At 45.4% G+C, this 22,349-nt stretch overlaps 1 protein-coding gene across 1 annotated transcript; it reads right to left on the bottom strand.

Moving 5' to 3' along the window:
* Window positions 1-292: 292 nt before the first annotated feature.
* On the bottom strand, window positions 293-10,516 carry LOC121282216 (TLR adapter interacting with SLC15A4 on the lysosome-like). The gene is made up of 2 exons (XM_041195812.1): window positions 10,285-10,516; window positions 293-1,543 (listed from the first exon to the last, which is right to left on the bottom strand). Exon 2 carries the CDS (start codon window positions 1,533-1,535, stop codon window positions 612-614), a length of 924 nt encoding a protein of 307 aa, XP_041051746.1. The 5' UTR covers window positions 1,536-1,543; window positions 10,285-10,516; the 3' UTR covers window positions 293-611.
* Window positions 10,517-22,349: the final 11,833 nt, after the last annotated feature.

Here is a 22,349-nt window from a genome sequence, read left to right as displayed (position 1 = left end):
CAAGGACAGCAGAAAGATGGGAACATCACCACCTGGAGGTTCCCCTCCAAGTAACTCACCACACTGACTTGGAAATATATCACCGTTCCTTCACTGTCGCTGGGTCAAAATCCTGGAACTCTCTTCCTAACAGCACTTTGAGTGTACCTACACCACATGGACTGCAGCGGTTCAAGAAGGCAGCTCACCACCACCTTCTCAAGAGTAACTTGGGATGGGCAATAAATGTTGGCCCAGCCAGTGAAGCCCACATCCCATGAATGAATAAAAAAAATATATATCTACCACTTACTTTTAAGATATTATCTAATATGCTGATTTAATTCGATAGGCAATGAGTCACATTGAAAAATCCAATTCAGTGCAATACATTCAAATGAATTTCTACAGTAAGAGAATTCATTCCTCATTAATCATTAAATTGAACAGCTTAGTTTGGTTCTGGTACTTAGAGCCAGGAAACATATTTGTGTCTTCATGACATTATTGAATGTTGCTGTACAGCTTTGGACAGATCATCCATTTAAATTAGAGGCACAAGGCAGATTTCAGAAGTTGCTCCAAAATAAAAATAATCTGGAATGCAATTCTGCTGATAAGCAAGTTTAAAATCATAGGGGTGGCTTATCAGTTTGCTGGCTTGATATCTGCAAGTTAGGGGTACAGATATCCGATGAGTTGGTTGCACATGCAACACTAAGAAGGCAGTTTAGAACAATATCCTTAGCTTTTGTGGGCTCCATACTTTTCTCATGAGAAATCTGCAGACTAATTTGATCAATGTTGGTCATCAGGAAGTGGGAGCCCAGTATTTTTGTTGGAGAAGCACACTTTGTCATGTTGTCCTCAAGGTACTGCTTATATAGTTCTGTAATCTTCTTCTCCATGTATCTGTTGAGCACAGAATTGGACAATGGTTCTTTCAGAAGGGCAATGCTTTTGTCACTGTTAAAGAATGCATCTGTTCCAGAACATTGCTGGCCTTCACACCAAGAGTCAGGTATGGTTGGCCACACAGATTGGTTCCCAAGCCGAAGGGTGGGCCAATTGCAGCTTTCATAATCATGACCCATAAAGTAGCACAAGCTTGTAGGACTGTTGGGTGTAACATTATCTCCTCCGATCTGTAAATCTGTGTAACTCTGACAAGTGGCGGACCATGATCGGTACAAATCTAAATCGCTTTCACTGCCCCTAGAAGACTTTGGTATGTCTAAGTTGTCAGAGGTCTTTCTGTCAAACATGGGCGCCCTGGTCTGCACGTCTGTTGCTTCCTTTTCACTTTGAAACTGGAGCGATTCTCCCTTCTCATGAATGGTGCTGCCCAAGGAAGCTAATCTGCTTTGACTGTTTTCCTCTGCGTTGTACTGCTCATGTTCAAGGCTTTTTGTGAGTTCTGATGAGGTGAAGCACTCTTCCCAAGAGCTATTTCTGGGCTTAGGTTTCCTCCTGGAGTTTACATAGTTTTCCTGGTTGTCCCACTCCTTTTGATGATGGCTGTAACCAATCGCAGTGAGGAAGCCTTCAGCTAACATGACAAGCGCTGTTAAGACACAAAGTTGTCTATTAGCCAAATGGAAGCCAATGATAAATGAGTCATCAGAAATCTATTACAATAATAACTTGTACCTGTAAGAATTTGGGATGTTTTTAAATTTAAAAGTCTAAAAGGTAAGACACAGTTCATCTCCTCTCTTACTCACCTGAAGAAGCAGCCTGTTGCTTCTTCCGAGGTGGGGGTTGGGTGGTGTGGCTCCTATTGACCCTTTGAGAGCCCCCTGGCCCTGTGGCGATTAATTGACCAATTCAGGAGAATCATTGCCAGTTGACTTCTCCCCCTAACAGAGGAGGCTTTTGATCCCCAGTTGACCCTGACCTTGGAGTCTCACAGCCCTTTGGGAAAATCCCACACCTACTGGGATCTTGCTTTGTGCAAATGGCTTCCATATTTGCCTACAATGACACATTTAAAGGTCATTTTAATCTGAACTTCTAGGGTGACATTGAGAGTAATTACATTTGGTGAGAGCATTCAGGAAATAGAGTGACAAAACCACAAACGATAAATCATGACCGGGCAGTGAATTTCCTAGTAGCTTCTTCCAACCTACCAACAAAACCTTAATGGGAAACCCACTTCCACGTGTAAACTGCTGAACTTCAACTAAAGTTTCAGCAGCTAAATGAGTGTGAAGAGCTCCTGCTGAACTTTACCCTCAATACCTTCACACCAGACCATAAATAATGGCCCTTTATGAATGTTGAAAGAAGGTAAGACCAACCTCTACACTGGTGTCCCCATGGTCGAATAGCACACACTAATACTTGCTGCTCAAGCCCAGGTGTAAAGAATGGCCATTGAAGCACATAATCATCAACTTGGGGCAGCAATTTCTCCTTCAGTGTTAATATTTCAAAGCATTCCAGCCTGAGGAGCTTATTTTCTTTTGTGTGGGTTTATGGCTGTATTTAATCTATTCAAATTTGCCACCCTCCAGACTCCTGCCTGATTAATCACCATGGTTCCTAGGTCAAGGGAGATTTGAAGCAATGCCTAAAATTGGATTGAAGTTTGAACAGGTGGGGCTACTGGTCAGCAAGGTGTGGCAGCAAAGCTACCCAACTGAGACAAGGACAATCAAGGTTCACTTCCACCAACAATCTCGAATTTGAACCAGTTTTATAAAAAGAAAGAAAGGAAAGTCTTGCATCCATATTGTGCAGGACCTCAGGATGTCCCAAAGTGCTTTACAGCCAGTGAAGTACTTTCTGAAGCATAGCCAGTGTTGCAATGTAGGAAATGTCACAGCCGGCTTGCACATAGCAAACAGCAGTGACAATGACCAGAAAATCGGCTTTAGTGATATTGGCTTGAGGGGTATCATGGTGGTCAGAACACCCTGCTCAATCCTCAAAATAGTGCCATGGCATCTTTTACATCCACCTGACAGGGTAGACGGGAGCTGGTTTAACATCTCATCCAGTTAAGTCAGCTGATTGAGATCTGAAGAGCAGTCGTGGCAGCTGAAGGTCTCAGTAGAGAATGGGTAATTTGAAATGACACATACTCGTGTACCAGTGACTGAGCCAGTCTTGAACATGGATAACATTGCAATTCAGTTTTATGTACACACTGACCATCAACTGTAATACATAGAGTTCGACAGCTGTGGGAGGTGGAAGTCTCAATTGTTGGGAGAGCACTACAAGTCAGAAAGGCAGGCAGCAAAAGACAGGACTTGGGGAATTAAGCAGGCAGAATATCAGGTAGTAAGGCAAGTGAATGGGTCAGGAGAAGCCAATTACCATCCCCAGCAATGACTGCATGTGTTCCACCCCTAATGTTTCATGCAAGTTGACACCTATGAGAAGAAAGCAAGAACTAGCATTTATACAGTGCAGACTATCAATCCCTTTAAATGTGTCATGGTAGGCAAACATGGTAGTCATTTGCACAAAGCAAGATCCCAGGGACAGCAGGCACGGGACTTTCCCAGTGGGCTGTGGGACCCCAAAGTCAAGGTCAAATCGGGATCAAATGTCTTCACTGATAGGGAGAGCAGTCAACTGGCAATGTTTCTCTTGCATTGGTGAATTAATTGCCACAGGGCCCGCAGGCTCTCAAAGGGTCAATAGGAGCCCCTCTGCCCAACCCCCACTTCGGAAGAAGCAGCAGGCTGCTTTTTCTGGTGAATAGGAGAGATGGAGGTGTCCTGTGTCTAACCTTTCAGACTTTTAAATTTAAAAATATCTCAAATCGGCCTTTAAAGGGATTTAATTGGCCATCTGCCACTTCTAGGCAGATAGCCCTGCTGCATTCACCCCCTTCCAATCTCACCTCCAGGAAAATGCCCAGGGGCAGGTTGGTGGCAGAGAACCAGTACGCCAGCCAGCGACACTCAATTCTGGGCCTTCCTGCCTCCATGCTCCCCCGTCCCGTCCCCCCCACCCACCAAGGCTTCGAAATACAGCCTCAGATAAATGTTTTGCTGGCCAGGGCATCTCATGGCCCTCCCTCATGAGATTTTTAACAATTACCTGATTAGGTGGACAGGGCTCTATCTTAGCATCACACCTTAACTTCCTTAACAATGCGTCACCCTTAAAAGTAGGGTTTGAACCCACAACATTCTAACCTGAAAGCGGAGTGCTCAGAAATGAGCTAAACTGACAGCTGAAATTGAGAGAGGCATCAAAGGATTGCCTTGCCTTCAGCAAAGAATAGGGTAAGAGAGGGGATGAATTTGTACAGTTGCTGTAAAGATTTCTGCATATGCCCAGTAAGATTTAGCAGTATCCAGCTTTAGAATATTCGTGGTTCCATTTCACCTTTAATGAATTGATGCCTTCCAAATTCTTGGGGCAAGGAATTTCCTGGAGCCTCTCCTGCTCCACTGATTCACATCTGCTGGAAGTGTGAAACAGGGTCATCATCAAACTCTAGGAAATGGTTAAGGTGGCGAAATGGGGGACAGCTCTGAGAAGTTCCCCAGTTTAACTTGACATCATACTTCCTCTTCTTAAGAAATTGGCATTCAAACTTCCTTACTTAAAGTATGTTGCACCATCATTGGAATAAAACCAAGCAAGAGGTGGTTATGTATCAAATTCCAAGAGCAAGGGGCCTGGGCAATAGTCGTGTGGTGAAGGTATTCCCACAGCACTGTTAGATGGAGAGTTCTTGGGTTTTGACCCAGTGACAATGAGGGAACGATGATATATTTCTAAGTCAGGATGGCTTGTGACTTGGAGGGGAACTCGGCAGTGTTGGTGTTCCTCTGCACCTGCTGCACTCTTCCTTCTGGGTGGTGGAGCTTGCAGCTTTGCGAGGTGCTGCTGCAGAATTTTGATACAGCTTTCCGTCTATAAGACGATAGGCAAAAATTTGGCAGATGGAGTATAATGTGGGAAAATGTGAACTTGTCCACTTTGGCAGGAAGGATAGAAAATCAGAAAAATATTCTGAGAGATATTGCAGAGTGTTGCAGCATAAATTAACCTGGGTGTCTTTGTACATGAATTGCAAGGGAGATGGAGCATAAAAGTAGGGAAGACTTGCTACAACTATACAGGGCTTTGATGAGACTGCACCTAGAGTACAGTTTTGGACTCCCTACTCAAGGAGACATATACTTGCATTGGAAGAAGCTCATGGAGACATATACTTGCATTGGAAGAAGCTCATGGACGTTTCATGAGACTGATTTCTGGTATGCAATAGTTATCTTATGAGGAAAGGTTGAGCAAGTTGGCCTTATATTCATTGGAGTTTAGAAGAATGAGAGATGTTCATATTGAAACGTGTATGATCTAAGGGGGCTTGACTGAGTTGATACCGAGAAGATGTTTCCCTCTGTGGGGGAATCTAGAACTAGGGGGCACAGTTTCAGAATAAGGGGTCTCCCATTTAAGATAGAAATGAGGAGGAATTTCTTCTCTCCGAGGACCATTAGTCTTTGGAATTCTCTGCCTTGTACGAATAGTGGAGGCTGGATCATTGAATATATTCAGGACTGAGTTAGGCAGATTTTTGATTGACAAGGGAGTCAAGGGTTTCGGGGGAAGTGGAATTAAGGCCTCAATCCGATTAACCATGATACTCTTTTGAATAAACCTGTTTCCATCTGTTTCAGATGAAGTTACATTGTTTCATAGTTTGCCATTGTGAGATTTGAACTCTTGATACTCTTTTGAGTAAACCTATTTCCATCTGTTTCAGATGAAGTTACATTGTTTCATAGTTTGCCATTGTGAGATTTGAACTCTTGATCTTAGGGTTACAAGACCAGTACCATAACCACTTGGCTATTTAGGCCAAGCCCGATTAACCATGATGGTGTTGAATGGTGGAGCAGGCTCAAGGGGCCCAATGGCCTACACCTGTTCCTAATTCTTATGGTCTTATGATCTTTTTGTTGTGGTAGGCAACTCTATGTTAAGCATCACCTGGTGTGGCTCAGGAGCTCCACTCTGGCATGGCAGTCTGTAACACATTTGCTGTAGAGGAAGACAGTTGGCTGAGAAAGTCCGCATTTTTTTTTGATGGGTTTAGTTCACTTGTTGAGCAGAGACTCTTAAGTTCCCAGCACCCACTGAAGCAGATGCACCATGGCAGGTCAGTATCTTACTTGTATCTTACTGCCTGACTTGAGGTGGGTGCTGGCTGATGCTCCCTCCCACTGTCGGAGACCGGCCATAGCACTCATTCTCTATGCCAATTGTGCTGGGCTTATCACTTGTAACGGTTGTCTTCTATGTTGTGACTCTGCTTGAAAATCAGCTAATAATACTCCTCGAAGGGTCCCCTATTATTCATAATTTATATAAACGACTTAGATGACTATGTGGGGGGTAGGATTAGTAAATTTGCGGATGGCACAAAGATTGGTCGGGTGGTTAACAGTGAGGTTGAGTGTCTTGGGCTACGTGTTGGTGCAGACTCAATGGGCTGAATGGCCTTTTCTGCACTGTGTGATTCTGTGAAGAGAGAGTTGGACTTACTTATATCATGCCAATCAGAAAAGCACAAGGCAGCTCTGCGCTCCCTTCAATAGCCCAAAGAAGGTGCCTATGGCAGGATGGCAGGCGTTGAACACAGTTCCTGCGGACTCTGGCTCACTCTGCTCAATTAATCCACTGAAGGACTGAAAGGCCAAGTGAATCTTGTTGGGGTTTGGATCTAGTTCCCAATTTTCAATTGGCTCAATGGGCAGCAATCTGGAGGAGTGGATTAAGCACTCCTTACAAACCTGCGCAAATGCCATTCACTCAAAATAAGTAGGTCAAAAATCCAATGAGTTGCCTATAAAGAGTTGGTCAATCCACTCCAGCCAGTTACCACCCAAGGGACCAAGTTGAAAATTACCCCCCCGACCCCCCGACCCGGGACCCTGCCCTATCCTAGCGTTTCCAATCAACTCAGCTTGAATAAAATGTTTCAAATTATTAACTGAAGAATTTAGCAAATTAAAAGGGCTATTTCCTCCACGGAGCCTCAATGAAGCGTAATGGAGTTTACCATGTGCTGCATTAGAAATCATTGAATAATAGAGCATAGAAGGAGGCCATTTGGCCCACCAAGTCTATAACAGCTCTTCAGTTAGTCATCCTCCATTCTTTCCTGGTAATGCTGCAATTATATCATGCAGAATTACAAATTAGATTTCTTTTAGAAAATAATATTTGAGATTCAGTACATTTGAGACATGACAGGTATACGTATAGCACGGGAGGGTCAGGTGACTTTGGAACTATGGGCCCCATAGCTTTCCACCACTGGGGATCTTCTTGCCTCTTGTCGGAGCCCATTGTTGATGAATTGATAGCAATTAATCAGCACAGTTAGTTAACATCTCCACTATTTTGGTATCAAACCACTACCAGAATGGTGGAAGGTGAAGTGGATGGACTTTGATTTTTTTTTAGTCAACCCAATGTTTCATTGTGCAATTGCCTTTCCTGCCCATTCCTTTGTGCATTGGCCTGTCTAAGCACTCAGCACCAGATTTCAGCCAAATTAACCACTACTGCAGAGTGAGAAATGCATAAAATAGATGGGGCAAGAGCAAAAACACTTATTTTATTGGACACTTTAACAAATGATGACAGAGAATTTTATAGATTTTTAATCCAATATTATCAAACAATGAGACAGTAAAAGCTTTCCATTAAACCACCCTTTTTCCTTTATTTCCAAAGCAAATTGGGAGATTGAGTGTGATACTTTGATCTCCTTGATTAAAAAGACATTTCACAGGGTGTTTGACCTGTTACACCTGCTGAAATTTTTCAGCTATCTTCCCATTCTGCAAAATAGCAGAATCGAAGCTAAGCCCAGCTCCACTGTCTTGTGACACCACTGACTCATTGAATGACACTGTTCACTCATTTGTAATATTGCATCCGTGCAAATATAATAACTATTTCCATGGTTACCAGCCAACGTAACTGAGCTAGGAGGAACCAAGTATCACCAGTATTTAGAAGCATGAATGAACAATCAGCAGTGTGAATACACCACAGAATTTCGGTCACAAAATTGTTCTGCTTCTGTCCGGTGGCATTTGCCCATTTCTGCCAGCTGTGGGGAGGCCTGACATTGCCAAGCTTTAAGAGAAAAGTGCCTCCCTTTAATTCCCATATGCTCTCCATGAGCAGGGAGTCATAGTTGATTAGGAGGTGCCATATGAATTGGAGACAGAAGTTTTTGCGGTTACAGTGGAGGTCGCATGTTTTGTCAATCAACTCGTTGGAAGGTCATTGTTGGGATGATGTGCAAGAATTTCAATTCTGTGGCAAGTCCTGTGCTGAAACCATTCACCAGCATGAATCATAGCCGTGAAGAGGAAGACGGAGAAATAGAGAGAGAGAAATTAGAATGAGACTCTCAGAATTGAAGGATTCTGTCCTGGAAGCTGGCCACAATGACATTGCAAACCAATTAGGGTGTTACTGTCGCCATAAGGATTTTATATTGTGATTTTAATTGAAATTTAGGCACTGTATGCAGGGGGAGGCAGAGATGGAACTGGGGGTCAGGGACAGTGTGAGGGAATCAGTAGTTTCCCAGCTGGAAGTCAATCAGGCTGAGAGTTTGGCGATCAGGTGAGTAGGCCTGCACTGGATGGCAATAGCCACATTGTGGAGAAGACAAAAGGTGGGAGAGGTTAGCAGAGAGATCGCAGGCCCGGGCATGTGATCACAGGTAGGGGGAGAGCATGGGTAGTGGGGATATAGTGGGTCACAGGGGCATTACAAATCAGGGACATTATGGGTTGAGGAATCATGGGTGAGTAGAAAGTTTGACAATTGAGGGGTTTTCATGGCTCAGGAGGAGATCGTGTGTCAAGAAAGATCATCACTTGGGAGGAGGGCACAGGTCAGGAGGGAGCTAGCAGATTGGGAGAGGGATGGTGGGTCAGCGTTGAAATTATCGTGAAGGGGGTGGGCTGTAGAAGACACCACGGAGACGGAGATTGATCAAGGGGATAATCACAGGTTAGCTTGAAGGAGCTCCAGAAAAGCATTCCTGCTCCTCCCAGCTCACAAGCAGATATGGAAGCCCACTTGCCGGTTGGCTCCATCTTTTCTCGCCACCCTCTAGCTGCCAGATTTTCTGAGCCCGGGGGGTGGATTTTTCCCTTATCGGGCTGGATTGGCAGGGCCTGGCGGGGGTGCTGACCGCCGTTCATGATCGGGGTCGAACCACGATTTCACGCTGGGCAGGCCAATTAAGGCCCGCCCAGTGTGAAATGGGCACCAGAGCGTTCAGCACTGCCTGAGTGTTGGGGGTGGTGGAGGAGGGCGAGCAGGGAACTTCACGCATGGGCACGGGAGCGCACTGGAAAAGCTTCCTGAGGCACAGAGCTGCCTCAAGGAGATGGAGAGTTTTGAAAAATAAAAATAAAGATGTCTAAAAAGTCATAAAACATGCCCCCTCATATCACACGAGCAGGGACATGTTATTAATTACATCTTGAAATTTTTATTTTATTTTTATTTGTTGTTGGAAACCTTATCCCATTCATGGATGAGGTTTCCTAAAGAATGCCAAGGCCGCTTGGCTTTTTCGCCTGCCCGCCAACCACAAGGTTGGATGGGCAGTGAAAAATTTCATTCAATTGCCCTTTTAATGGCCTTAATAAGCCTTGTAATTGCCGGGGGGCACGCTGCCAACAACGGCGTGCGCCTGCCCATCGAAATATCGCTCGAGTGCGCGATGACGTCGGGACGCTCGCCTGACATAACCACACGTCATTTTACACTCAGTCGGTTCAGGCGCGTGCCTGCCCAACGAGCGGAAAATTCTCCCCCGGAAAACTTGGCTCACAGCTGTTAAGTCTAAATAGCTGTGAAATATGTGACACAGAGTTTCATTAATATATTTAAATAATTAACCCACATCACATGCAGGTTAGTTGCCCACCGCTCACCCCCGACAGCCTGCCTCCATTCAGGGTGATATGGGCACATTCGAGGTAGAGGTTGGAGACAGCTTTCAGATTTTTGAAATTTTAGCCACTACCCCTGTCCTACTTGCTCTGGGGGGGAGGGAAGTTAGGATTAAAATTTCCTCCTCCCAGTGATAATTTAGACATGAATATGAATTGTCATACAATGTTTAACATCATTGAAACTAAGCAGCCCAATGATTTCTGATTAAAACATTCAATAAATTTAATTAAGTCCTTCTTAATGCAATTAAAGTGACTTATTTGAAATCTTTCCCAAAACAGTACCAAAAGAAAACCGAAACGTTAAACAAAATTTGCAAATTGCACTTACCAGATTTAGCTAGGTCTGCAATCTGAGCTCTTCCAATCAATGGAGGATTAATGAGAATTCGATGTCAACACAGATATTACTCTTGACCCTAGTATATTTATTATCAATTCTTCCCAACAGCAACTAATAATTCAGATATATGGACCTAAAGAAGGCTTTTTCCACTTTGCTATTTAAACAAGTTCTCGTTTGGTATGTCATCTCCCAGTAAAATAATTGAAGCTTGGCTGCAACAATATAATTGCTCAGAACGAAACTGTTCACATGACTTGTAGTAAATAACTTCCCCTGGTTTTGCAAGCATTTGATATTACATCACTGGCACTTTAACCCTTCAGATCTAAAATCTTTTCCAATGTATCAAAAACATGGGCTAGATTTAATGTTCACTGACTATGCATGAGAATATTTAGAGATTAACCAGATTATCGACTTTTTAGATGCAGCAAAGGCTTTGCCAAGTAAATTATGTAGCGGTAGTAGTGGTAGTAGTAGGGTCTGGTACATTAAGGGTTAATGTGGGACCGAGTACAGTACCACCTACACAGTGGGGTAAGAGAGCATATGACCCAGAGCCAGGGTCAGTCTGAGATGGGTAAAGACCTAGACTGGAGTTAGCTCCATACCTGTACCCTCTACTGTAAATATTGTACATATTTATGAGTAGTTAATAAAGACTTGCTGTTAATATATTCTAGACTACGAAGCCTACTTCATGGGAATTCTCCCAGCCCACCGACACTAATGGTGTCAATTCGCACCAGAGTCTGCGCTTGGAGCCTCATTAATTATGTAGAGGTACATTTTGCTCCGAATCATCTGATGGACCAGGAATTAATTCATCCGCCCGCCGCCCACTGATGGGTTCAAAGGTCTGGGCGCCATATTTAACCGCCAGTCTAACGCAATCTCAATCTCTCCAGCCCCCCACCAGACATGTCCGTAACCCATAAGAGAAAGGCTGAGAGCCTCAGCATGAAATTTGCATCCCGCTTCACCCACCAGACATTCTAGGCCTTGCTCAGAGGGGTGCAGGAACAATGACATTTGCTCTACTCCGCAGATGGTTGCAGAAAGTACAGCAGCCTCACCTCTCAGGCCTGAGACACCGTAGCAGAGCAGGTCAGTGCAGCTGGCACTCATGCCCAAAGTGCCACCAGTGCAGGGAGAGGATGAACGATCTCATCCACTCCACCAGGGTAAGTCATCCTTCAATACACTCCCATATCAAACTCTCACCATGGTATCATGCACTGAAACATCTGCTTTCTTCAGGGAACTCACACAATATTAGTGATGGACACATATCAACACTTGTTCTCTCACCAAGACTTTCACATCACCACCATCCCATCTATCATGTTGCTCACACTCCATCCTCTGGCCCTTCTGGGGAGGGCTCACCACACACAGGGGACATGCATCTCACCCAACCTCTGTACCATCCCTCCTCATCACATGCTTTTCCTTCTTCTTCACACAGGCCAAACTGGCGCACAACAGGCGTGAGAGAGTGCAGACCAGAGGAGGGACAGCCGACATCCTTGCCCTCCGTGAATTCGAGAAGGCTGCAGCCAAGCTGGCTGGGGAGGACAGGGATTGCTCCTGTGGGGAAGGGGAGATCGGCCTCTCCAACCAACCTGGTACGGATCACAGCTCCATCACTTCATCAAACCCTGACATTCACAGTGAATCACATGCAGTCTTATCTAGCTCATGCTCATTAACTGAAACTCTATTTGTTATTTTCTAGGCACCAGGAGATCGAGGTCCCCAAGCCAGTCCAGCCCCAGTGCAGGCCTCCAGACTACATCCAAAGAGGAAGCTCCAGGAGAACCATCACGGCGCTCACACGCACCCTCCACCAGCTCAGATACACACACATTGGTGGGGCACAAATGTAGATTAGGCTCGGGCTCACTCTCTGGGGAACACCTCACTGACACGTCCCACAGCAGTCGGAGGCAGTGACAGCCCAGGTCTCCAGCACCAGGAGGGCTGCTGAAGATCAGCCACCCGCTCAGCCTGAGTCAGATGATAAGCCTCTGGAAGCTGCTGCTATCTCAATGCTGGAGACACAACAACAGGCGGCGGTGGAACATCAGGCAGAGGTTCGACAGTCACTCAGCAGTTTAAAGCGATCGATGGAGTCCGTCCACGTTCTGTCTGATGTCATGGCTCCGACATGCGAGCACTCCGAGGTCACCATGGAAAGGTTGGCAACTACCATGCAGACCTTGGCCAAGCAGGTCTTGCCGGATTTGTGCTCAGCCCTGAACTCCATGGCCACACACGCTGATGGGCACCATCAATATGTGGGCAACATGGGGACGAGGTACCTAGATCTCCCTCCAGGTGCACCATCTCCTGCAGGAGTCAGGGCTGAGCCCTCAGGCACCCACAGGGAGTATGAACGTCAGCCGGACACCCCGGGTACCTCCTCTCAGGACGCTCCAAGGGTGTGCAGCCACTCACATACCCTCTGCCTGTGACCCCATCCACTCCAGCTTCTTAGGTCATTAAGAGCGCTTCTGCCCCTGAGCAGGTGACCCTTATCAGGCCAGGGTGCTCCAGGCCTCAGGCCACCAGGAGACATCTGCCAAGGTCATCACAGACATCAGGACATAGCAGACCTGTCTCCACCTCTGCAGCCGGTGTCGGGGCTGCACCCAGACATACCAGTAGAATAAGTATTTTGGGTCACGGATGTGCTAGACATGTAATTAATTTGCATTTTTATGAATACATTTGATGGTTATGTGAATGTTCCTGCCAACTGAAGGCGTCGTGATTTTGTGCTTTAGAATCCTCTATTTTCAAGGTTTACCTTCCTCCCACTCAGTATCCCGCTTTGAGATTCACATTCCTGTGATGTCAGCCTCAGTTGAATTGGTATCTACACCCTTTGTGTGCTGTCAGGGAAATGTGTTTAATTCTTTATGTGAAGTGTGTGCTGTAAGCTTTTCTAATCCTTTTTCCTCAAGGAACACCATTGAGTGAGGGCAGCTCATCAGCATTAATATTCTAGCGGCATGTGTGTCTCCTCAGTGGTAGAGACAGAAGAAAAGACATGCACAAGGAGGGAGAGCCCCCAGGCATGTCCACATCTCAGTCATAGCAGTGTTTGCATCATTAGATGATGGCAAAGCCTTCAAGTCTTCTCTTGCACTGCTCTTGATCCTAAGTGGACTCCCAGGTCTCAGAGTGAGTTCACTCGCAGGGCCCCATGAATCAAAGCAAAGATCACAGCCTGACGATTCATGGGGCAGGACCGTCCCCCCGTCAGGACCGGGAGTGGGCGTGAGCGGGCGCGTTCCTGATTGGCGCCCCAGTCGGGGGCGCGCTGCCATTTTACATGGGTGGGCCAATTAAAGCCCACCCAGTTTGGGCCATGCGCTCCCTGTGTGGGCAGGGGGGGGAATTCCCTGAACCGGGAGTGCACTCTTTTGCACGTGCGCGTGAAGGAGCGCACAGATCTCCCTGAGGCAAAGTGCTGCCTCAGAGGGATCGGCTCAGGTTTCAAACATCGAATAAAGGTGAGAAAAGAATTATTGATATCTCCCCTCATGTGACACTGTCACATGAGCTGGGACATGTTCATTACTTTTATTTAAAAATTTCTGGAACATTTTAAGTCCCTCATGAAACCTCATCCCTCCCCTGGTTAAGATTTCATGCTTTTTCTGAAGGCCACCTGGGGCTCTTCGCCTGCCCGTCATCCTTATGTTTGGACAGGCAGGTCCATTAAGTGTTTTAATTACCTTATTAATGGCCTTAAGTGCCACTGACAGGTCGGCGGGCGCGCAGCCAAGTCGGCTGCGCGCCCACCAACCTGAAAATCTAAATGACGCGTGGTGACACCATGTGTCCTTTTACACGTCGGCGAGCGGGCCCCGCCCCTGTTTGCCGAGCTAAAAATTCTCACCATGAGGCTGGAAAGCGCAATTTTGAATGCAGGACTCGTTCTCGCTGCAAGTGGGTGGACATCCCCTGAGTTGAAAGAAAATGACTTTGAGAGTTAACTTTACTCTTTCCGGAATCTGTCAGCAATTAACATACCATGGGCACGTCTCCCACGACTTCCTTCCTCCATGATGTGATCACGCTCATTCTGACCCTCAGCAGCCTCCTGAGGTTCCTGGGCCTCTGGATCTTCACCCTCCGAGCTGTCATCCTCATCCAGGTCATCCTCTGGCAGGGGTTCACCTCTTAGCATAGCCAGATTGTGAAGGGCGCAACACACTGTGATGATGCAGGAAACTCTGTCGGGAGTGTATTGTAGTGAGGCACCTGGGCGGTCCAAGCATCTGAAATGCATTTTCATAAGCCCTATGGCCTACTGTATAAGGGAGCGTGTGCAGCTGTGAGCAGCATTGTACCTGCCCTCGGAGCGACTCTGAGGGCAATGCACCAGTGACATCAGCCAACGCTTCCGTGTGTACCTCTTAGCCGCAAGCCGCCATCCCTGTAGGCGTAATGGTCCCTCGAAAATCTCAGGTACCTGGGAATGACTTAGGATGTAGGAGTCATGGCAACTCCCAGGGTTACCGTGACAAACATGCAATATGTGTTCTGGTGATCACACACCAGTTGTACATTGATGGAATGGTAGCCCTTGTGGTTTATAAACAATAGGGCTTGCTGCCATGGGTACAGCCACATGGGTGCAGTGTATTGAACCCTGCACGCTTGGGAATCCTGAGGTGGCGGCAAAGCCGGTTAGTCTCACAGCTTGGCTATCTTTATCCAGGGCAAACCTGACATGATGGGCCTTCCTGTAAAGGGCATCTGTGACCTAGTTTATACGTCAATGTGTTGCAGACTGAGAGATGCCACACAGGTCCCCTGTTGATCCTTGGAAAGAAGCAGAGGCCAAGAAACTGAGTGCAGCAGTCACCTTCAAAGCCACTGGCAGGGGATACCCTCCAACTCCATGTGGCATCAGGTCTTCACAAACAATGTGGCACATATGTTGTACCAGAACTCGTGACAAGCACAAACGTGCACAGCATTATCTCTCACTCATTTGTAAATAGGAGATTCTCCTACGATAAACCGTAGGTCTGGCAAGTCTCCCCCATTGTCTGGGTCTCTCCTCCTGACCCTCCTGTTCATGCTGTGGCTCTGCTTGACCATGTCCCTCCTGCTGGAGCTGCAGGTGGAGTCGCCTCTCCCTCCTTCACCTCCTCCATTGTTTTAGGACCCTGACAAAGGCAGCATTAAGCCCTGGGTCCATATCAGCTTTTGCCTTCTCTCCAAAAGGAAACAGTGAAGACATTAATGATTCAAGGGGTAAGAAAGTGAAGCTCAGAGGATGCCACGTTTGGAAACTGTAAGGGTCCATAGTTTCTCCTGCCCAACTTGCATGGTGGCTGATGCCACCTTGTCCCAGATACACTAACACACACATCGAGGCGACTAAGGTGGCATTGCAGATATGTAGCATTTTAAGTCCTGCGTGGGAGGCTAAAGTTTCAGTGAGATGAGTGACCCAACATAAGTTTCAAAGATGGCATAATGTCTCTCACCTCCATGTTCTGGGAGGAAACTACATATTGGTTAGTTATCCATTGCAGTTTCTAGTGTAATTCCAAATGTTATTGGAACTTATCTATTCTAAGAGTTTACAGGGAGTGGACTGTCCAATGTTGAAGTATTTTTCTGTTTAGTCAAACCATGGTGTGGAAATAAGCAGCTTCCAGACACACATGGCCTGGTAGGGTTTCTTCTGGAAATTGAGTATGACTGGGAATGAGGTGCTCTGTGCTCCAATCTCTGATGTGGCATATTCATTAATCAGTTGCTCATGGGCAATGAGTGGGTGCCCTTTGGCCCATTAGGAGTGTCATATCTGGTGAATACGTGACAGGCCTTCATCGATGGAATGTCATATATGATACAGCTATGTATCCCTCACTATTGCCTGCATTCCCAAATTCTACATTCCTATGTGTTCCTCTTGAAAAGCAGCGGCTGTGATGTGAAGCCACTGAGTTATGAATAGCCCTTTAACAGTGCTAATGAAGCCATTGGCTTTCAGTAGCTTTCACCGCAAGGAGGTCTTCCTCTTTTTTTCTAAGCAGAATCCTGCTCAGTCCGGCGGCAACAAGAGATTAAAGGGTGACCCAAGAGAGGCCCCCTGTGTTTGCCCTTCCCCTGACTGTCATTCCTCAGTCTTCCCTCCCCATTGCTCCCCTCATGTTCGTCAGTCCAACCCCTCGCCTCACAGCCAACCCCCGGTTGAAGTGCTAGTCTCTGAAAGTGGAGATCTGGTTGAGTGCCACAGCACAGCGGTGTTCCTTGGGACAATGAGATCAAAGAGAAGGAGCAGACCAACCCTACAGCCCCAGGAGAGGGGTGTTCATCTCAACAAGACCAGCGCAGTGCTATGGCAGGTATGTTCCACTCAGTTCAAAGTTACCAGTGAACTGAGGCCAGACTTTTCAAATGGGTTTGACACCAACATAATTTCCCACTGGCATGACAGAAGGTTGGGAGCTGTGGCAAGATTCTAGCAAGCAGCTGTTTTAATGACCGTTCATGACAGGCTAATGAATGAAAATGGTGCTTGCGCCACTAGTCAGCAGAATAACCAAGCCACCATGAAAACACTGTTAGGAGAATTGCAACCTGATTTTATGACGGTGGTTTTCTGATTTTTTTTTGCCTCCCACTAGATTGTCCATTCCCGCACGTCGTGAAACTCACCACGGGCAGGATGGGAGAATTCAGCCTGTGACATCCAAAGCAGGATTCTTCAGACTAGTGATAATGGTGGGGGCTAATATGACGAGATGCCATTGAAGAAGTTTCAAAGATGGCATAATGTCTCTCACCTCCATGTTCTGGGAGGAAACTACATATTGGTTAGTTATCCATTGCAGTTTCTAGTGTAATTCCAAATGTTATTGGAACTTATCTATTCTAAGAGTTTACAGGGAGTGGACTGTCCAATGTTGAAGTATTTTTCTGTTTAGTCAAAACATGGTGCGGAAATAAGCAGCTTCCAGACACACATGGCCTGGTAGGGTTTCTTCTGGAAATTGAGTATGACTGGGATAATAAGGAGAGGCCATGCAGAGCAGGGCAAGTTGCTGGAAGGGGGAGGAGGAGGAGAAGGGCTCTCACAGGAGACCATATCCAACCAGGGTCTTTTGGGAACAATGCTTTCACCTCAATTTGAGTGAGGACCAAGGCTTGAGACACTTGTCCAGCTCTGGAGTCCTTTGTTAAATTTTACTCCATGTTCCCAATAAATGTCATATATTTCAGGTTTAAAGATCTTGGTCTTCTGATTAGAATGCATTCACCAATGAGGCTTAGCATGAAGAACAGCCTATCCAAGCCCCCAAGCCCACAAAATAAGACAGTGAGAAATAGAAATACAAATAGCAATGAGTTGGAGGGCCTCAATGGTTGGATTAGCTGAACTCAGGAGGTCCATGGGATCCAAGGGTTACATAGTGGTTCCCTGAGTATAGAAACATAAAACAACAGAACAGCAGGATGCTATTTACCATTTGAGCCTGCCCCACTATTCAATGAGATCATAACTGCTGTGATCTAACACCATGGGCTGGATTAAACACTGAGGCTGCACCCCAATGTAAATTTCGGTGGCAAGCCTGCCTTCACTTGGCCAAATCACCATACTTTAACTTTTCAGTTAGTATGAGATGGATATCTATCCAGCTCCAGGAGAATATCCTGCTTCATAGAGCTGCTGGCCAAGCAACTCTGCACCACACCAGGATCAGTGGCAACTATCGGTATTGTAAGAGACCTGGGAGGAAGATGGATGCTCCCAAACCCAGTATGTGGGTGGGAGTGGGCACTGTGGACGTGTGGGGGGTGGGGGGTTGTGGTAGAATTGTTTCCTCCAGTTGGCATGGGGGGCCTGAAAGGAGGCACCCCTCTTTAATTGACCAGCAGGCCAGGCTACACATTGGCACAGGCCTTTCCCTCTGCCAGTTAAATCAGAGCTGCAGTGGGATGAAGCCATAATTCGCCATTTAATTGCCCACTTAAGGGCATCAATTAGGCAAGGGCAGGCAGGCCACCTGAAGCCTCCTGATGTCTGTAAAATCATGGCGGGTTGGAGGCGGGCAGTCCAACCGCCTGTTTTTCTGCCCCTGGGTGGCCTGTAAAATTCAACCCCATAAGTCCAACTTTTCCTTATATCCCTTAATACCTTTCAATAATAAAAATCTATAAATCTCAGTTTTAAAATTAACAATTGATCAAGCATCAATTGCCAATTGTGGAAGAGAGTTCAAAACTTCTCCCAACTTTTTCATGAAGAACTGTTTCTTAATTTCATTCCTGGAAGATTTTTGGGTTTTTTTTGACCATTCCCCTTGTCCTATCTTCTCACCTAACGGATATAGTTTCTCTACATCCATCCTATCTGTTCACCTTAATATCTTGAAACCTTCGATCAAATCAGCCCTCAACCTTCTAAATTATAGGGAATACAATCCTAGTTTGTTTAATCTTGCCTCATAAGTTAACCCTTGGAATCCAGATGTCTGTCCATCTAAAATCTATGCTGTGCTACCTCCAAGACCAATACATCCTTCCTAAGGTGTTATGCCCAGAACTGCTCTAACCAGGGCTTTCTAGATCTGAAGCATGACTCCTACTCCCGTGTATTTTATTCCTCTGGATATAAAGACCAGCATTCCATTTGTCTTTTTGATTATTTCCTGTTCCTGTTCATGATATGTTAATGATCTGCCCAACTGGACCCCCAAATCTTTTTGGACCTCCACTGATTCTAGCTTTTCACCATGTTCAAAATACCAAATTGTGTAGCCTTTGGCTCTCCTTTTGCCCTGCCTGATCATACTGGAAAGCAAAGTTAAGCTCCCACTTCTTTTCTCTCATGCAAGCTATATTTTTAAAATCAGTTCCTGTCTCCTCCAACCTCAAAGTGTGAGGAGTTCATGAATTCTTTGTTCCAAGATTAAGATCATCCAATCAGCTGCCTCTGCCACTTCTAACCATTGCACTAGCCCACCAGGCCAAATGTCCTCTGAAATTCCTCCTTGCCTAGCCCTGAACTTGCATCTTTCTCTAGTTTCTCTCCTTTCTCCCCTCGTGCCCTCTCTGAGCTCATCTTGTCCATGAGATCCACTCTCTCGATCCTATTTCCATTAAACTACTGATCACCCAACTTCTCTCCCTGGCTTCCATATTAGCCGATATTGTTAAAGGTTGCCTCTCCCCAGGTTCTGTCCGTCTCTCCTTTAAATCTGCTGTCAACACTTTTTACTAATGATGAAACAACCTTGACCATTTCATCCTTGCAAACTACAGTCCCATCTTCAACTTCCCTTTCCTCTCCAAATTTCTTGGATATGTTGTCGCCTGCCAAATCTATTTCCTTCTCTTCTGGAACTCCATGTTTTAATCCCTCCATGTTTCTACCCCTGCCACAGTACCAAAACAGCTCTTAAAGTCACAAATGACATCCTTTGTGACTGTGACAAAGGCCAATTTTCCCTTCTGATTCTTCTCAACCTGTCGGCATCCTTTGACACGATTGGCCAAACCATCTTCCTCCAACTCCTCTCCACTGTCATCTAGCTGGGTGGGTTGCTTTCACCTGATTCCATTCTTACTTATTTAAATTACCAATAATGGTTTCTCTTCCTATTCCCACATTGCTACTTCTGGTGTCCCTCAAGGATCTATCCTTGGTCCCCTCCTATTTCTCATTTACATACTGCCCCTTGGTGACATCATCCAAAAACACATCAGTTTCCACAAGTATTATGATGACACCCAGCTCTACCTCACCACCATCTCTCTCAACTCCTCCACTGTCTCTGAATTGCCATGTTGTTTACTGCTTTACTGTTTGAGCAGAAATTTCTGTCAATTAAATATTGGGAAGTCATTGCCTTTGGTCCCCACCATTTCCCTCACCCACCAAAGTCATTGATCTCCCTTGTAATAGGCTGAAGACCAGACAATTTTCAACTTTAGTGTCATATTTGACCGCAAGATAAATTTTTAGTCAAATTTCCAAGCTGTCACTAAGACCACCTCTGTAACATCAACTCTGCCCCACTCTCTGCTGCTGAAACCCTCATCCATGCCTTCATTACCTCCAGACGTGACCATTCCAATGTTCTCCTAACTGGTCTTCCACATTCTACCAACCATAAACTCGAGATCATCCAAAACTCTGCTACCCGTGTCTTAGTTCTCACCAAATTTGTTCACCCATCACTCCTGTGCTTACTGACCTACATTGGCTACCAGTTAAGCAACACCTCAATTTTAAAATTTTCAGTCTTGTTTTCAAATCCCTCCAAGGCTTAGGTCCTTCCTGTCCTTAATTTCCGTAGCCCTTCTACTTCTGGCATCTTGATCATCCACGATTTTAATGACTCTACCTCTGCCTTCAATGGCCTAGCTGGTTCTAAGCTCTGGAATCCAGTCTCTAAACCCACATATTCCACTACCTGTCTTTCTCCCTTTAAGAAACTCCCTAAAATCTATCTGACTGAGATTTTGGTCATCTGACCTAATATCTTCTTATGTAGGACAATGTCAAATCCTGCTTTCAGACATACACCTTGGGACATTTTATTATGTTGAGGGCTGACATATAAATATAAGTTGTTATTTAGGAAATAACAGCTCAAGACAGAACTTCATACTCAGTTTAAAGAGTCTTGTTGAAATTAGAAACTTAATATAGTGGAGTTAACACCATTTCGTACTTGGATCAGTAGAAGTTCACTATTTCCTTATTTATTGTCACTTCCCTTTCCCTTCAGCTGCCTCAGCCAAAGTTCAGTAGTTCCCTACCCCCACCGTCCCCCACACAACTCTTTCCTTCTCGACCTCTCTCTCCTTGTTCAAGTGACTCCTAAAAACATGTGCCTTCACAAAGGGTTTCATAGAATAAATGGCACAGAAACAGGTATGTATGCTTCACTTGAGCCTCCTCCCATCTTTTCTTATTTGAACTGTCCATCGTAACCCTCTATTCCCTTCTCCCTCATTTGCATGTATTGCTTCCCCTTAATTGCAGTTATACAGTTTGCTTCAACCCCTCCCTGCAATGTGAGTTCCACATTCCCACCATTCTTTTTGGGTAAATAAGCTTCTTCTGCATTCCCTATTGGATTTCCTGGTGATTGTTTTATATTGATGTCCTCTAGTTATGATTTTCCCCACAAGAGGAAACATTCTCTTTATATCCAATCTATTAAAATCTTTCAGGATTTTAAATCTCTGTTAGGTAACTCCTCACCCTTTTTTTCAAGAGAAGCGACCCAGCCTGTTCATCCCTTTCTGATATATGTACCGCACATTTCTCGTATTATCCTTGTAAATCTTCTCTGCACCCTTTCCACAGCCTGTATATTATGTTTTATAATATGGAGAATAGAACTGCATACATTAATCTAAGTGTGGTCTAACCAAAGTTCAGTACAGGTTTAGCATAAGTTCCCTACTTTCAATTCTTTCCAACTAGAAATAAAGCCTAGTTTTTAGTTTGCTTTTTGTGGCCTTTCCAACCTGTGGTGAAACCTTTAGTGATTGATGTTTTTGTACTCCAAGATCCCTTTTTTCCTCTATCCCACCTACACTTGCACCGTCCAAGTAATAAATGACCTCCCCATTCTCCCTACCAAAGTGTACTACCTCATGTTTATCTGTATTGAATTTCATTTGCCAATTATTTGCTCATCCTGCAAGTTTATTAATGGCCTCCTGTAATTTATTGCAGTCCTCATCAATATGGATTGTCCCCCAATTTGATTTCATCTTCAAATTTAGAAAGTTTTTTTGATTCCAATGTTCAGATTGCTAATGTAAATTGTGAACAGCTGTGGCCCCAACACTGATCCTTGTGGAACATCACCTCCCACCTTCCACCACTCTGAATAATTACCCTTTATCCCCTGCTTTCTGCCTTGATGCCAGTAAGCAATCCATTCATTGGCCAGGCCCCTAGTTACATACGTCCTAATATGGTCCTAAGTGGCTCGGAGTCAATTTTTGTTTGGTAATGCTCCTGTGAAGCACCTTCAGATGTTTTACTT

This window comes from Carcharodon carcharias, chromosome 9 (genome assembly GCF_017639515.1).
Source record: "Carcharodon carcharias isolate sCarCar2 chromosome 9, sCarCar2.pri, whole genome shotgun sequence".
Lineage (NCBI taxonomy): Eukaryota > Metazoa > Chordata > Chondrichthyes > Lamniformes > Lamnidae > Carcharodon > Carcharodon carcharias.
This window is presented reverse-complemented; position numbering and strand designations above follow the sequence as displayed.